At 51.2% G+C, this 14,682-nt stretch overlaps 1 protein-coding gene across 1 annotated transcript in view; it reads left to right on the top strand.

Annotated features, from left to right (window-relative positions):
* Positions 1 to 5,447, top strand: part of LOC119113461 (leucine-rich repeat-containing protein 4B-like) — a 23,219-nt gene extending 17,772 nt beyond the window's left edge. The window contains exon 5 of the mRNA XM_037237772.1: positions 5,268 to 5,447. Within this exon, the coding sequence (XP_037093667.1) occupies positions 5,268 to 5,447 (180 nt within the window). The remainder of the gene's footprint in view (positions 1 to 5,267) is intronic.
* The last annotated feature ends 9,235 nt before the right edge of the window (positions 5,448 to 14,682 follow it).

Genomic DNA, 14,682 nt, shown 5'->3' with positions numbered 1-14,682 from the left:
CTCGCCGCTGATTGGCTGTTGTGATTGCCCGCGGGCCGCGGCAGATGCTCGCTGGCCAGTCACAATTGGCGATGAGAAGAAAAAAGAAACGCGGCGCGAGGGTCAAGAATGAGACGCATCGGGAAAGGAAGAAGCGCATTGGCATCGGACGGCGCACTGTCAGATGCTCATTTTCTCTAGATTCCTCGAATTCATTGGACTGTGTGAACAAATCTGATACGACATCCATGACGTATTGTTGAAATTGGACTCACGAAACAGCTATTAATCTTTCTTTAGATTAAGTTTTAAGGTCGTGGTCTCACCCAATAGGTTTTGGGGGCTGAGCAATGCAAAATGACGAAAAACTATGCCAACATGGCCAACAAAAGGGTCTATCTCCGTATCTGGCCACGTTGCACTCGATGTTTGGGGCTGGATCCCGAGTTGGTGGGGGGGGGGGGGGGAGCAGGGGGACGACTGTGGCTCCCTCTGCAGAATAGGAAATTACGCACCTGTATGGTCTGGTAAACACTACTACACTCGATGCTCTCGGCGCCCCAGGATCCTTTCGACAGATCGAAGTACTTTTCAATTACTGCTATGCATCTAAGTCAAACAACTTCCGGACCCGGACTTCATTTTCCCCCAAACAAGCGTGTAACGGCAGTCATAAGTGACTTTTCCGACGCCATTGCCGCATCCGGTTTAATACCATTCTCGACATAAGCGTCGTTTCCGGCTCAGCGTCGTTTCCGGCGTGGTTGGCAGCGGCCATCAGCGGTGGCCACCCACACCTCGGGCGCGGGATGGGGGTCGCCAGTTGGTGCGGCTCCAGGTCCCCCCCCCCCCTGAATAATTCAGGAGACCACCGGGAGCGGCGCTGGCCGCTGTTTGTCGCTCGTTATAGCCAGGGGCGTATATGGTAGAGCGCTGCTGGTGTCGACAGGGACCTTGCCCCATGTAACACTGCGGGCGAACGCCTCCTCAGGGAAAGCGAACGCCTCCTCAGGGGAACATAAGCGCCGGACATCACTCTTTCATCACATCATTTCATCACATCATTTCATCATCATCACATCACATCAGCCGTCACTCTTTCCTAAGAAACCTCTTGAATGGGAGGGGGCTCAGCCCATCCGTCATGATGGTAGGCTAATTTTTGGCCAGCCAGCTGGAGTTCATCCACATGGCATGGTGCTATGCCGAAACACGATGGTCTGTTTTCATGGGACCTTTGCGTCCCAGTATAGATATCCGTGTTTTTGCGTTTCCGTTATCTGCCTTCCTGATCGCCCAACCTTAATTTGCCATGGTTAGCTCGAGGCTAAGCAGGAGGTATTACGATAAGCGTATCCACCCAAATAACTCTTAATCTTCTTAATCTTCTGATCTAAGTTGTTAAGTACATTTGCGAAGAACATTATGGACATAGATAGCACGGTAGTAATAGCCTTATTTCTCGTAATAAAAAACAGGAGAATGGAGATAAAGATGTATTGATATTTCGGCAACATGCCTTTATCGAAAGGAAAAGCAGAGGTGAATCCTGACGTGTTTGAGACTTGCCGGTGCATTGTAGGAGCGGTGGAAATTCCGCAGCAGTAGTCCGGCAGAGCTCTCGTGCATTTGCTACAGCAAATCTTTCACTTTTGATCGATTTAATAACATTTCAGAATACCTTCCAAAGGCGCGATTCCTCCACCTGGTAATCGCCATGATGTCCCTTTCCCTTCCCTCTTCCCCCTCCCCCACCACTTGCGTGCTGGGACCGCCCCTGATCGTTGACCTGACCGTTATCGTTACTGCTGATGTGGCCATTCGGCGACCGGACATCATCAGCCAGCATGCCCGGGCCGGCACGTGAGCGTGGCGCCCATTTGCTTGATTGGTCAGAGGCCGCAGTTGCTGCCGTTCGTTCGCCGCGTCAACTGGTTTTGAATGGGTTTGCGCCGGTGACTGTCCGGGTGTGCTATGGGCAAGGCCCTCTGATTTTGGCGGTAGATGCTGGTGGATGATAAGTGCTAGGTGGTTAGCGTGGTTTTGACCCAGCGGTTGTGTGTCGTGGGGTACAAATGGTTGCAACCATCGCGGTCTGACTTCCGCCGAGTACCTGCCGCCCCCCGCCCCTATCGCTGTCCCCTGACGTACCGTAATGACCCAAAACACCCAGTCGGTGATATATTGCCGTCCCTGATTCTCCTTTGTTTTGCATGAAGCGCTTGTTGGATCGGCCTGGACTTCTGTTCCCTGGGGAGTCCTTCAGATTTGCGATTTTTCGGGCTCGTTGACTACCACTGTGGAACACTCCCATACCCTCATGCTCATACATGTGGCGTGCTCTGATCCCAGTGATGGGTGCACTGCTTTGGTCCCTTGACGCCGTGGTTTGTGGTTGACTCAGTGTGTTACACGACGAGCGCTGCCAGAAATTGTGGAGGGAGAGACGAGTGTGGAGCGGGGCGGCGGGGGGGGGGGGGGCGAGAGGGAGGCGGGGAGACAGGTAGTCTGGACCGACAGAGTACTTGCCAAAGTCGCTTTTTGGCGAGACCTGCGAATAACACTCGTGGGATGAAGACTGTTTGTGAGGCTCACCGAAGAACAGCCAGTGATTGAGCAGACTACCACATGCTCTGGTAACAGTCCACATCCAACGTTGCATGAACGCCCATCACGCTGCGTGGACCGATGTTCATGATCGGCAGCGGAACGGAGAACCGGCGCCGACCGGGCCGCATCGGACCATCAAGATGACGTCGCACCCAATCGCCTGCTTGCCGTGGTTTTGCCACTGAGTATTAGCGATTATCCAACCAAGAAATTAAATGTGGCTTGCTGAGAATGGTACTGACACTGAAAATGGATGTTATTCCTGTTCATACATCATCGTAATGCGCGCAGGAAAGGCAATGAATCGCCTTCATACTTCAAGACATATTTGTCAGAGATTGCCAACAATTTGTCAGACCTAAGGCCATCTAGTCGAGTTTTCCTGAATGTCCTTTGTACAAGTTCTTCTGTTCGTCGGCATTCTCTCACCCCCACTTCTCTATGGCTCCTAAGTTCTAACATATTACCCAAGGGCTGCAAATGGGGAGGCTTTAAACCGCTTATGTTTTATGAATGAACTTAAGACTCGAGTCAACTCCGTTTGTGACAATAGGATAAATGCAATGCGCTTTAATTGAGTTGTTATGGGCTGGAAAATAGAGACGCGGTTTGTTTTGAAATGAAAACAGTTTCGTTTTCTTGGAAAGCTGCGGAGGGTTGTAAAGAAAAGAATCATTACTTACCATAAGTTGACAAGTTCCGGATCCCCAAGAGTAATCTTGGAAATTTCCCTCACATTTCTAGCCATACAAGAGAAAGCAAAATAAAGATCCAGGCAAAGTATTCACACAACAAGAACGATTTAAAGCGGCTATAGTGTAGACAATCTATCGATGAAGATTTCAGTGATGGAAACATTATGGATAGAAAGTCTATACACTGAGAAGGAATGTTCCCCGCGTTTAAGAATCTTCTTTTAAAACTGCATGACACACCACGCATTTGAATTGTCTTCGCTTCAAGTCGGAGTCACTAGTGTGTACCGGTGTTTGTCATGGGCTATTCTGCCAGCAAATAGACCAAGCTCAGACCCATTGGCATGGAGGTCTGTGCCCGCATGGTCCTGCCCATTTACATGGCATGGAGGCCAGGGCTGTCTGGGCCTGCCCGTTTACATGGCACAGAGGCCGGTGCTGTCTGGACTGCCCATTTACATGACATGGAGGCTGGTGCTGTCTGGACTTGCCCATTTACAGGGCACGGAGGCTGGCGTCCGGCCCGACCAGTGGACTTTGACTTTGACCTGAAGCGGAGACAATTCAGGATGTATGGTGTATCACGCAGTTTCAGAAGTGCCGCTAAATCTTGGTGAACTCCGGCATCGGCGTAATAACTTGATATAGGAATATATCTTGTTGAGCTAGCGTTGCTTGTAGATTTTTACCCACGTATGGCAATAATTAGACCACAGCTAATAATCTACCCTGTGAACATTTCGAGGGAGTCATGTCGTTCAAGCGCCTCTTCATCACTTGAAATTCCCGTGCCAATCCTGTTCACAAAACTAGACAGTGAAAAAGAGTTCATAAACGATCCACTTCACTGAGGTCGTTCAAATTACCCTGCGTTGCTAAAAATGTTACACAAATACCCCGACACTGACCGGGATGTTTAACATTAACGCCGCCACTGCCTGTGAGCTGGCGATTATCGAACGTCTGGGTAATACAAGTAACCCCTCAGCCCACTACCATCTCAGAATCTAATCACGGGACCGGAAAAATTCGAACAGCAACCGATAACTGTCGTAACCCACCTCAGCATCGTTCAGTTGGGATATGTGACGTAATTGGTGACGTTACGTGTTGCACAAAACACCTTGATACCAACATGTTGATATGGCTTCAGGTTTTTAACATCTTTCGGCATTATTGAACATGCAGCTTTGCAACTGGTGCCGAACAAAATTTCATCGTTTCCTCTCGTTTACAATGATACATGCAACGCACGCAGGCACAGGCACGGATACAACGCATTTATACAGCGGTGTTTAGATCACGAGTTAGATTTTGAAATGCTGCCCCAATCTCGCCCGCTTGATTTTGTGGCTAGTGTCCCAAAACCGAAAAGGGTTGACTTCTAGCCCCCCCCCCCCCCCACAGGTGCTAGCGAAGGAATTTATGAGGGCTTTCATTGTAATGTGAGTGGGGATATGCAATACGAGTGTTTTATTGACGGCACTTTAAGCTCAACGCTCTTAATTATCCGAAACGCGATACCAAAGTGTCTCCACTCTCCGATGCCTAGTTCGATCGCCTTGACGAAAGGCTTTGAGACCGCTGCTATGTTTCGAACAGCTTTGTCGCCTTGTCGACAACATCCTTACTACTGTTCCGTGTGTGCCCGTGTCGACGCCTAAACAAAAGGCGAACTATTTGCTGCATCACCGTCGCCTCGCGCACCGGATCGCCCGGCAAAGAAATGTTTGCCTAACCGTCCCTCTGCTTGCCTGACCGCCGTTCTGTCTCCCTGCAGTGGCACCATCACCGAGGCGGACGATGTCCTCCCCGGACGTGGTCCGGGCGGCGCTCGTGACTCTGGCGATCATCTGCGACCTCGCGGCGGCCCTGTGCCCGGAGCAGTGCCGCTGTCGACCAAGCACGTCGGACTGCAGCCACTCCCGTCTCGACGCGGTGCCTATCTCCCTGGACCCGCGCGTTCACATCCTCCAACTTCAGGGCAACAGGATCGGCAGCATAGAGGACACACTCGGCTTCTACCAGAGCCTGCGTGAGCTGAACCTGGCAGATAACAGCCTTACATCGCTCGGGGAAGGACAGCTGGTCATGCAGGAGGAGCTGAAGCAGCTAAGACTAGAGGACAACCTGCTCTCCGTCTTGCTCCCCGACTCGTTTTAAAGGTCTCCGTCGACTGCTGCGTCTGGACCTCAGCGGCAATCGGCTGACGGTGCTGGACCGGCCGGTGTTCCGGTGGATGCTGAAGCTGAAGACACTCAACCTTGGGGGGAACAGGATCAGGACCGTCGCCAGAAACGCATTCGAAAACCTGGGCGAGCTGGGTGACACTGGACTTGAGTCATAACCGGCTAACGCACCTTCCATCGGAGTCGTTTCGCCACTTGGCCCGGCTCAGGACTCTGGCGTTGAATGGCAACCGTTTGCAGGCAGTGCCTTTCCACGCTTTCTTCGAACTGCGATCATTACATAGCCTGTCACTGGCCGAGAACAGCATCGACAGCGTGCATGCCGAGGCCTTTGCGTACCTGTATGAGCTGCGCGCCCTCAATGTCAGCTATAATCGGCTGGAAACATTCCCAGCCGCGTCACTTGCTCTTCCGCAGCTTGAGAAGCTAGACGCAAGCGGAAACCATTTCTCGTCACTGAAGCCGCGGCACTTGGACAATCTGCATCGGCTTCGTGTATTTCGCCTGTGCCAGAGCCAGCTGTTGTCCTCAGTGACGGGACATATCTTCAGTAACAACCTCCTCCTGGAGGAGGTTCACTTGTGCATGAACCCGCAACTTAGGTGGTTCCCCCGGACAGCAGTGGACTCCCTGCCCCACCTCAAAGTGTTAAACCTCGGCGGCAACAGCCTGGGCACGCTGGAGAACATAACGTCGCTGCTCCAGCGCATCGAGGCGTTCAACGTGAGCGGTAACCCCCCTAGTGTGCAACTGTTCGGCGCGGTGGCTGTGGGACCTTCCCGCCCACCTGCCAAACACCTCAGTGCTCTTCCCGATCCGCTGTGTGGACTCGGGCCGTCTTCTGACTGAGCTCAGCGAAGCGGACCTCGGCTGCGGCTGGTGGCTGACCGCCGCGATCGCCGCCGCCGCCGTCGCCTTCGTCGCCGCGTTCTGCGCCGCGCTCGTGACGCTGCTGCTGCTGCGCCGGCGGCGGCGGCGCGCGTCATCGGCGGGCCGCGGCGGGGCCGGCGCGGCGCTGCGCGGCGTCGGCGTCGGCGTCGGCGTCGACGGCAAGACGCGTCCGATGCTGATGCCGGCCGGCTCCGGTCTGGGACACGACTCGCCGATGCGCGGCCGGCACTTCACACTGCTGACCGGCGACTACGCCGGGACGCGAGACGCCGGCTGCGGTTGGGAGCACGGCCGGCGCTGCGACCGCGACTTTGGCCAGCACTACGCGGCGCAGCGCATCGGGGACTACGCGGCGAGGGCGCCATCGCTGGTGGTGTGATCGGGCGGTGGGGAGCCAGTCAGTGAGCTCACAGCCAGTGTTGTGGGTCACGCCTGGGGTCACACCGGGTCATGCCGTGGGAACCGCGCTTGCAATGTTGCAATGTGGGGCTGCAGAACTGTTGCATGCGGTGACGACGTCGCAAGAGACGTCTGAAAGGTTCTTTAAGGCAGCTCGTGTGCCGTGATGAGCACTTTCGTATTCTTGAGGGTGCTGTAGGAATTGGTGCCTGGACCAGGTCTGTGGTTTTAGAGATTTTCAGACGTCTGCCTCCAAAGGGCATACGACTTACTTTTTGTGCCATTTAAGGGAGCAGTTTGGGCTACCGAAGTGTACGCTTTTGTGGTACGTTTGGTGCTGCGACTTGTGGCGATTTAGTGGTATTTACAATGTTTGCAGGCTGCTGCAGTTTGTACGTGTGTGTGCGTGTGCGTTTTTTGTTTAACATGCGTGAAAAATGTGTAAAATCAGTTATAAATGAGTAATTGCTCTGATGTTGAATAAAATATACGTTATTGAAGTCGAATAAACATACGCAGGGATTAAACCGCGGAGAGCGTTACGACACTGTTTGTATGCGGCTCAATGCGTGACATAACCGTGAAAAGGAAAACTGAAATCCATAGCCGGTAAGGGAAATGACCGTAGGGAAGAAGCTCTTTCCTCACTTCATGAGCGAAAAACTTTGAGTTTTGTTAATGGTTGTTCTGCCGCAAAACGTAACATCTAAATTGTCTTAGCTAATGTCATAAGTATAACATTAAGCATTTATATGTCTTTAGTTATCGGTAGATCTGAGACGCAGACAGAGTTTTGGTAACCGGGAGAGGCGCCGGGTTGAAGAATGTGGCTTCTGCTGTTGAAAAGGAAAACACTCATCTGATTTGCTTCAATTTATATCGATTGTGCCATTTTTATAAGTTGTATAAAAACGATGTATTTACTTCCTTTCAGCCAAAACGAAAGGCAAAAACCGCGCAAACATGTCACTCTGCTTGTAATTAGGAGTCAATAAAATGCAAGAGCCGGGAATTCAATGACTGCACCAAATAGCCGATCCGCTCTAGCTACTCAGCGCTGATATAGACAATGCAGCCGTTGACGTTCCATAGAAGGGGCTTGACGACGCGTGTCACCTTTTTTTAAGGAAAAAGCTTGATTGGACCTTTTCTAAGCTGATAACAGCCAGGGGCATTCCCTGTAAAAGCAAGGTCCTACGGAGATAATTACTCCTGGCCTTCTACAATGAACCGGCGTAGATCGAAACAGGGTGATCAAAATCGCTTTGATATGGCCAACCCAAGTTCTCGTGTGAGTATTCATCTATTTTTTGTTACTGTTTAATGCGGGGCTCAAAACGTTGAAAGTAAACAGTTTTGAGCATGCTCGCTCGCCGTGTTTTGGAACAAAAATATCGCTGTCGTGTGTTGCAGTCTCCCCATGGCCGCGCAGCGTCCGCCCGTAGCTAACACCAGGCGAATTCTAACGGACGGCGATAACGGCCACATGTAAGGCAGTGATCGTTCAGATCGATTTCGAATGCTTCGTGAGCGAATACTTCAATTCATGAATGAATGAACAAAATGGCCCTGGGCTCCCCGGAAGTGAGACTCCTGACTGGCGTAGGGCCTCTCCAATATCTCTTTTTGAAATCTGGTCATTGTCATTTCCTAACGGGTTGGTGTGCACGAGCCCCCTGTACACCTTTCACCCTTGTGTGCACTTCCGATGTTAAAATTAACTTCGTCTATTTTTAACCGGCTCATTTAGCAGTGTCTTCAAATAGCATAACTCGCTAGCTCTGCTCTGAAAACCCGGCATCATTTTATTTTGGAGACAAATGACAGCATGACAAATGACAAATGACAAAGACGCTAACTAATATTCCGCCGCAAACACACGGTTTTCGAGCCGTTCATTAATCTATCCACTTCATCGAAATGGGTCCTGCGGGGTGCAGATAGACGTCTGCACGCATAATCTATGTCGGGTTGGGCGTCATTTCAGCCGGTCATTTGCCGGTCGGATAGCCCCGACGCAGACCACTGAAGCCCATCGCCACCGAAAGCACCTGATCGCACCATGTCTTCAGAAGCCTGCAATTAACTTTGGCTAGAGCATCTGTCGCCTTGCATTGCGTTTTTGCTGCGGTCGGTGCGCCGTCCCGTGTGGTGACACCCGACGATACATTACCTTGAGAAAGCATTGCGCACTTACTGCGATGTCAGTTACGTGCGAATGTGAACAGGTGAACCGCATTATATGCCGCTGACTATAAAGCTTACGTTTTGCTACGTTGGGACATTGAATGATTTATCTGGAGAATATTATTAAACTGAATTATGTTCATTATTAAGGCCTGTCAAACCTGCGTAATGATATGGGTGGGGGGGGGGTCATTCAGACCCCTTGTTATCTTGAGCACTACTGGGCAGATTATCAAGCATGAAACGAAAATTGATTCCTCGCAAAAATATACAGTCACAAACAAGGAAGCCTCACACATTTTAGAGGGGGGTAAACACATGGACAAAAAAAAATATTGCGATGCATTTGAACTGACACATTGATCAAGGCATGTGGCCGAAATATTAGCATATCCGACTCTCCAATCTCGTGGATATTCTACGAGGAATAAGGTTATTAATACTGTCTTATTTAAATGCATATCGTTGCTCATAAATGCACTTACCAACACACGCAATTACGGTGCTGACCGCGTGTTAGCATGTGCCACGAAAAATTTAGGTTTCCGCAGGACGGGGAGGGACACCTGATTTTACAGTAACCTGTTGAAGCTGATGGCAGAGACACGTGACGTGTTGAAGTGTCCGCCGTCCCTTGACGGCTCGCTGCCGGTGCCCATCGTTTCTGTTTACCGCAATAAGTCATTCATTCTTTGCTATCGTTTTTGAACTTGCCTCGGACATGCTGATATTTTTTAGATGATGTGTGTGGCACATAAGTGATGATGGTATGTAATAAGTCGTTTCGTTATGCAACGATCGCAATGCGATTCGCACAGTGTGCAAATCCCCGTTGTTCTAGTTCTCGAACGGCTCCCTTCATGCTGTTTTTGGTATATAATACCAACAGCAACATGACAGAGGCATGCCAGTATCTTGAAATAATGATACCCATGATGCGGCTGTTTACATTCGCTCTAAACACCCTAAACCAAGCAGCCACTCCAATAAATATAAGACGGTGGGCACTGTTCCGCGGTGGTCACCACCTTAGCATTAATGCCAAGTTTCGCTAAAGGTCACTATCAAACTGACGTCCAGAACCGCCTCTGCGCGTACGATGTTCCCTAAATTTAGATGTAATATGCGCAGATCACGTCTAGAAGAAGTCAAAACATTTTGGGGTCAAATCAGTCCCCACCCCTTTACACCATAGAGTTTAAGAAATCCTGTACGTCACACAGCGCAGACACGCGAAAAGCACCACCAAACCTGGACTGAACTTTTGTCGTAGACGCAAACAGTTTTTCTTCATCTCACGCCTCCGCGCGTAACGGTCTACTGCGCATTGCCGCTCTGACTCCAATGCTGTGATAACCCGGTCGGAGTGTTGACCTGATAGCCCATTTTCATGATGATCTGACAAGTCGATGCCCGTATAAAGGAGATAGCATCATGTTTGCGTTCATCAGTTCATTGTGGTGCCCTGATTAGCATGGTAGCTGACACCTGATGACAGTGATGAACATTTTCCTGTAGTTACTGCATGGCTGTGCGATACTTTATCGCATTTCGAACTTCTCATATGCGGCGACAGATCACGTCGTCCCAATTATGTGGTGACCTAATGGCTGCAGTGACTTTGCGATCTAATGTGGTGACGTGGTATCTGCATGACGTGTACGTGGTGACCTGATAAATTACGTATTTCGAGGACGTGACGACGTCATAGCTGTGGTGATCTGATGAATGATGTCCTCTATCCATTCCGAACCCGAGCCGCCGCACCCACCCCTCTGTCAAATCTAAGCGGCTTGCCCAAATCGCATCAGCGGCGGTTAATGAGAGGCAGTTCCATCCGTAATTTTCCGGCGCAGTAGGTCATTACATAGCGCGGTGCGTGACATGCGCCGGGGCGGCCGTGCGGCGTGCGGCGCGTGACGTACGCTGGAGTGGCCGTGCGGCGCGTGACGTGCAGCGGGGCGATCACACGGCGCGTGACGTACGCCGGGGTGGCCGTGCTGCGCGTGACGTGCGCCGAAGCAGCTATACGGCGCGGCGCGCGGCCGGTTCTGCGCCCCTGGCCCTGGGGACGATCGCCGACAGCACGGGCCCTGAGCTCGCGTAAGTATCCTGGAGACATATGGGCCTGGGGCAATAAGCAGCGGGCCCCACCGACCTCGACCGTCTCCAAGGGCTACATTGTGGCGATCTCCGCTGTTTGCCACAATGCGGTCATGTTGTACCGCCTTCCGTGCATGTGGAGTTCTGATATTGACATGGTTGGATGAAGAGAGAATAATCGGAGATGAACAAGGGCACGCCAAAACTACGCAAAAGCCCGTATCGGATTTAAATTTTAAACATTGCGGTTAGTGTCATTGAACACGGTCCACGCCACTTATAAATTGTGGCTGTCGTATTGGAACAGATTCTTGGAGTCGAGTGTATTTCGGTATCCCACGTATTTTTATGACTATGTGAACATGGCAATAGCGAACATGCGACTTTATAGCCCGAGATGCCCATGATAGCATGATGCATCATATAATGGTGGTCGTCCATCAGCGGATGTCGTTATGGCGTGCCATTATTCAAATAAGGTCATGAAGATCACGCCTACCCCGCAGAGAATTAAACCTACTGCTGTATAAATAACTAAGCACGGCACAACAGCGAGATCGATGAGGCTGGATGGTCCCTACCACGGTGTGGCATATTTCTGTTCCGTGAGCAGTGACCAATCACAGTGCGGCATAGTTCTGTCCGGTGATTCGTGACCAATCACAGTGCGGCGTATTTCTGTCCCGTGACTAGTGGCCAATCACAGCGGGGCATACTTCTGTCCGGTGACCAGTGACCAGTCAGGTCAACTGCGATAAACATGACCGCATAACCATGAATCAGTTCGCTGTATTTGACCTTGGCATACTTCTCGATCATTTGAACTTCATGCGTTTTTACAAAACAATCATCATGCAGCATGACAAGATTGACAAAACAGGGCATTCTGGCTGGTCTCCCACGACAAAAACACACAGAATAGGACCTTCTAGTCGGTCTCCTACTACAGGTACACACAGAACCGGGCCCTACAGTGGGCTTTCAATCACAAAACACAGACAACAGGGCCGTCCAGTCGATCCCTGATGACAAATACATGCTACTGGGTGTCTTAGTGAAAACCGTAAGTGACTCATCAACACCGGGGTCAGCACTGATGACGTACAAATGACAGAGAGAACGAACTATCACAATGCCTGTAAAGCAACACGGAAGTAGTAACCAAAAATACGTCATCGTTCATAACATAGTTCATACGCTGGTATAGACCACTCATGCGCACCTGTTAATGCACAGCAAGCCAGTTCATGTTATGTGGATGAGATTACCAATTTCCATTGCAGATAAATTCGGATGGGACAATGTCTGTTACCGCGTCCGCGTGGGCGTCACCCGTGTTACGCGTCCGGGTGGGCGTCAATTTGACCCCTAAAGGTTTTCCAGGATTGTTTCCGAACGGCACGGCGTAGCCGCGCCAAATCCTGCACAGCTGTAGATTATGAAATAGCGGATCGTTAAGTTTGGGAAAACTTGGACGTACCTAGTAAGGTCACTGACCTACGGCAGGTGAAAGTCAGGCCATGGATTCAGCGAAGTCAATTTCTTGGGAATCGTTCAATCTTATGCAACAACGGAGTGTTAGACGAAGCCATATATCTCTGAGATACTTTCTTAAGCAACACAGCAACTGCATGAACAAGTTCAATGGACCTAGGGTCAGGTATAAAGATCACACCAAGGTCAAAGCCAAACTGCTTAAATATTTTATAGCCTGTTTAGGGGTAGTTTCAGGTGGTCATTTCAAGTTTATTGATAACAGGAGCCGCATTTTATATTTTCCATGAGCTTGTCAAAGGTCAGAATAGGTCACTGACCTAAAATGATCCAGGTCAACATTTTGTATTCAGGAACATACTGCCTAGCGTATATTTGTCCATTATTCAACCGCAACGCTCGAAGTAGTCTGTACGATTTTGGTCATCATGATCTTCAAAATGTAAAAAAGGTCGCTGACTTGAATAAACATGATAAATCTTGCTTAGAAAAGTACCTAGGTTCATGGGGGTATTTTGGAGACCAGCCTGGAATTTGACCTTGTTTGACCTTATTTCCCGAAGGTCATGACCTAGGAAGCTCAAACTTTTACCTACGTGAGTTCACGTATAGGTTAACACACCCTGTAAATTTGGTGTCTCTATTTTCTTAGTTCCTGAGATCTTAGGAGGTAAAAATGAACCCCCATCCGAGCGAGGGGTATCCAACCGGCCACCCGGGTGTTAAACCACTCCACGCATCGTATGAGGAAAGCAAGCATGACATTCAAAGCCAATTGTCATTCCAACATGACACTGAATCCAAAATCACAGATACAAAGCTGACATACCTTGGTATCCATGTCCATGGTGTTAATACCATGACGACGCACCAGCCATGCGTGCATACAAGCAGGCGCGCATAGTCCAATCACCATACATGTGGACGAGCTGACGCCGCAAGGCGAGCGTGGCCAGGCGGCCATGCCCCGTCCATGGTGGACCATGCCAGAGAGGCGCGGCTAGGCCGGAGCAATCGCACCCCTCGCCACTGGAAGACGAGGAGGAACGAAGTAATCGACGAGGACGCCGGCCTCTCGGCGACCTCTCGTGCAGAGGCGATGAGAACCTGTCGAACACGGCGCTGTGTGTGGCACTGAGCTACAGTGCCGAGGCCGCTGCTGTGCCGTTAGGGGCCGAGGTGCACATAATAGCGTTTCATATGCCTTGCCGTGTCGGATGAGTGGGACTCCGTGTGCTCGAGTCTTTTTAACACGCCTGGCATCGCAACGAAGGACTGGTGGAACAGTGTTTCATGTTGTTTAACAAATTTTCGCTTTCATTCCTGAGCGTGTCGGATTGGTCGATCCGACCACGTCACGCACCCATCGGGCTAATAACGCAGACCTGATGCGTTCTGCTCCAGCTTCTCGCAGGTCAGCTCGGGCGGACGCTGCTCGGAGAAGACCTGATGTTCTGCTCCAGTTCTCGCAGGTCAGCTCGGGTGGACCGCTGCTCGGAGAAGACTGATATGTTCTGCTCCAACTCCTCGCAGGTCAGCTCGGGCGGACCGCTGCTCAGCGAAGGCCTGATGTGTGGGCTGCAGCTCCTCGCGGCTCAGTTCAGGAGGACCTCTGCTCGGAGAAGCAGTCCGCGTCACGGCTGGCAGAGCCAGAGGCTCAATCGGAGGACGTCTTCCGGCGCCAGCACCCGCACCATCATGTCTGCCTCCGACGCTTTTACCTGACGCACAGCCGGCGACGGCGGCGGCGACGGTCGCGCTGTCGGCGATGCCAGGGCGGCCGCCCGCAGCGGGATCTGATCATTGGAATCATTCGGATCATCGGGATCATCGGGATCATCAGGATCATCGGGATCTGGTCAACGGGATCATTGGGATATCTGGGATCATCGGGATCATCGGATCTGGTCACGGGATTATTGGGATCATCGGGATTATCGGGATCATTGGGATCATCGGGGGTCATGGGGATCTGGTACGTCGCCACTTAATCGCGTGCACTACCTCCAGCCCTCCCCAGCGCAGGTTTGACGGTACCGCTGCGGCGATGTTCGCAGCGCGGCTCCCGTGCGACGGGACGTGGTACGAAACTCAGGAAAGACATCCGTGCGCTCTCTGATAACCAGCTTCCGTTG

The sequence above is a fragment of the Pollicipes pollicipes genome, unplaced genomic scaffold (genome assembly GCF_011947565.3).
Source record: "Pollicipes pollicipes isolate AB1234 unplaced genomic scaffold, Ppol_2.1 Scaffold_7262;HRSCAF=8765_pilon_pilon_pilon, whole genome shotgun sequence".
Classification (NCBI taxonomy): Eukaryota; Metazoa; Arthropoda; class Thecostraca; order Pollicipedomorpha; family Pollicipedidae; genus Pollicipes; species Pollicipes pollicipes.
The sequence above is the reverse complement of the archived record's forward strand: the minus strand, read 5'-3'. Positions and strand labels throughout refer to the sequence as shown.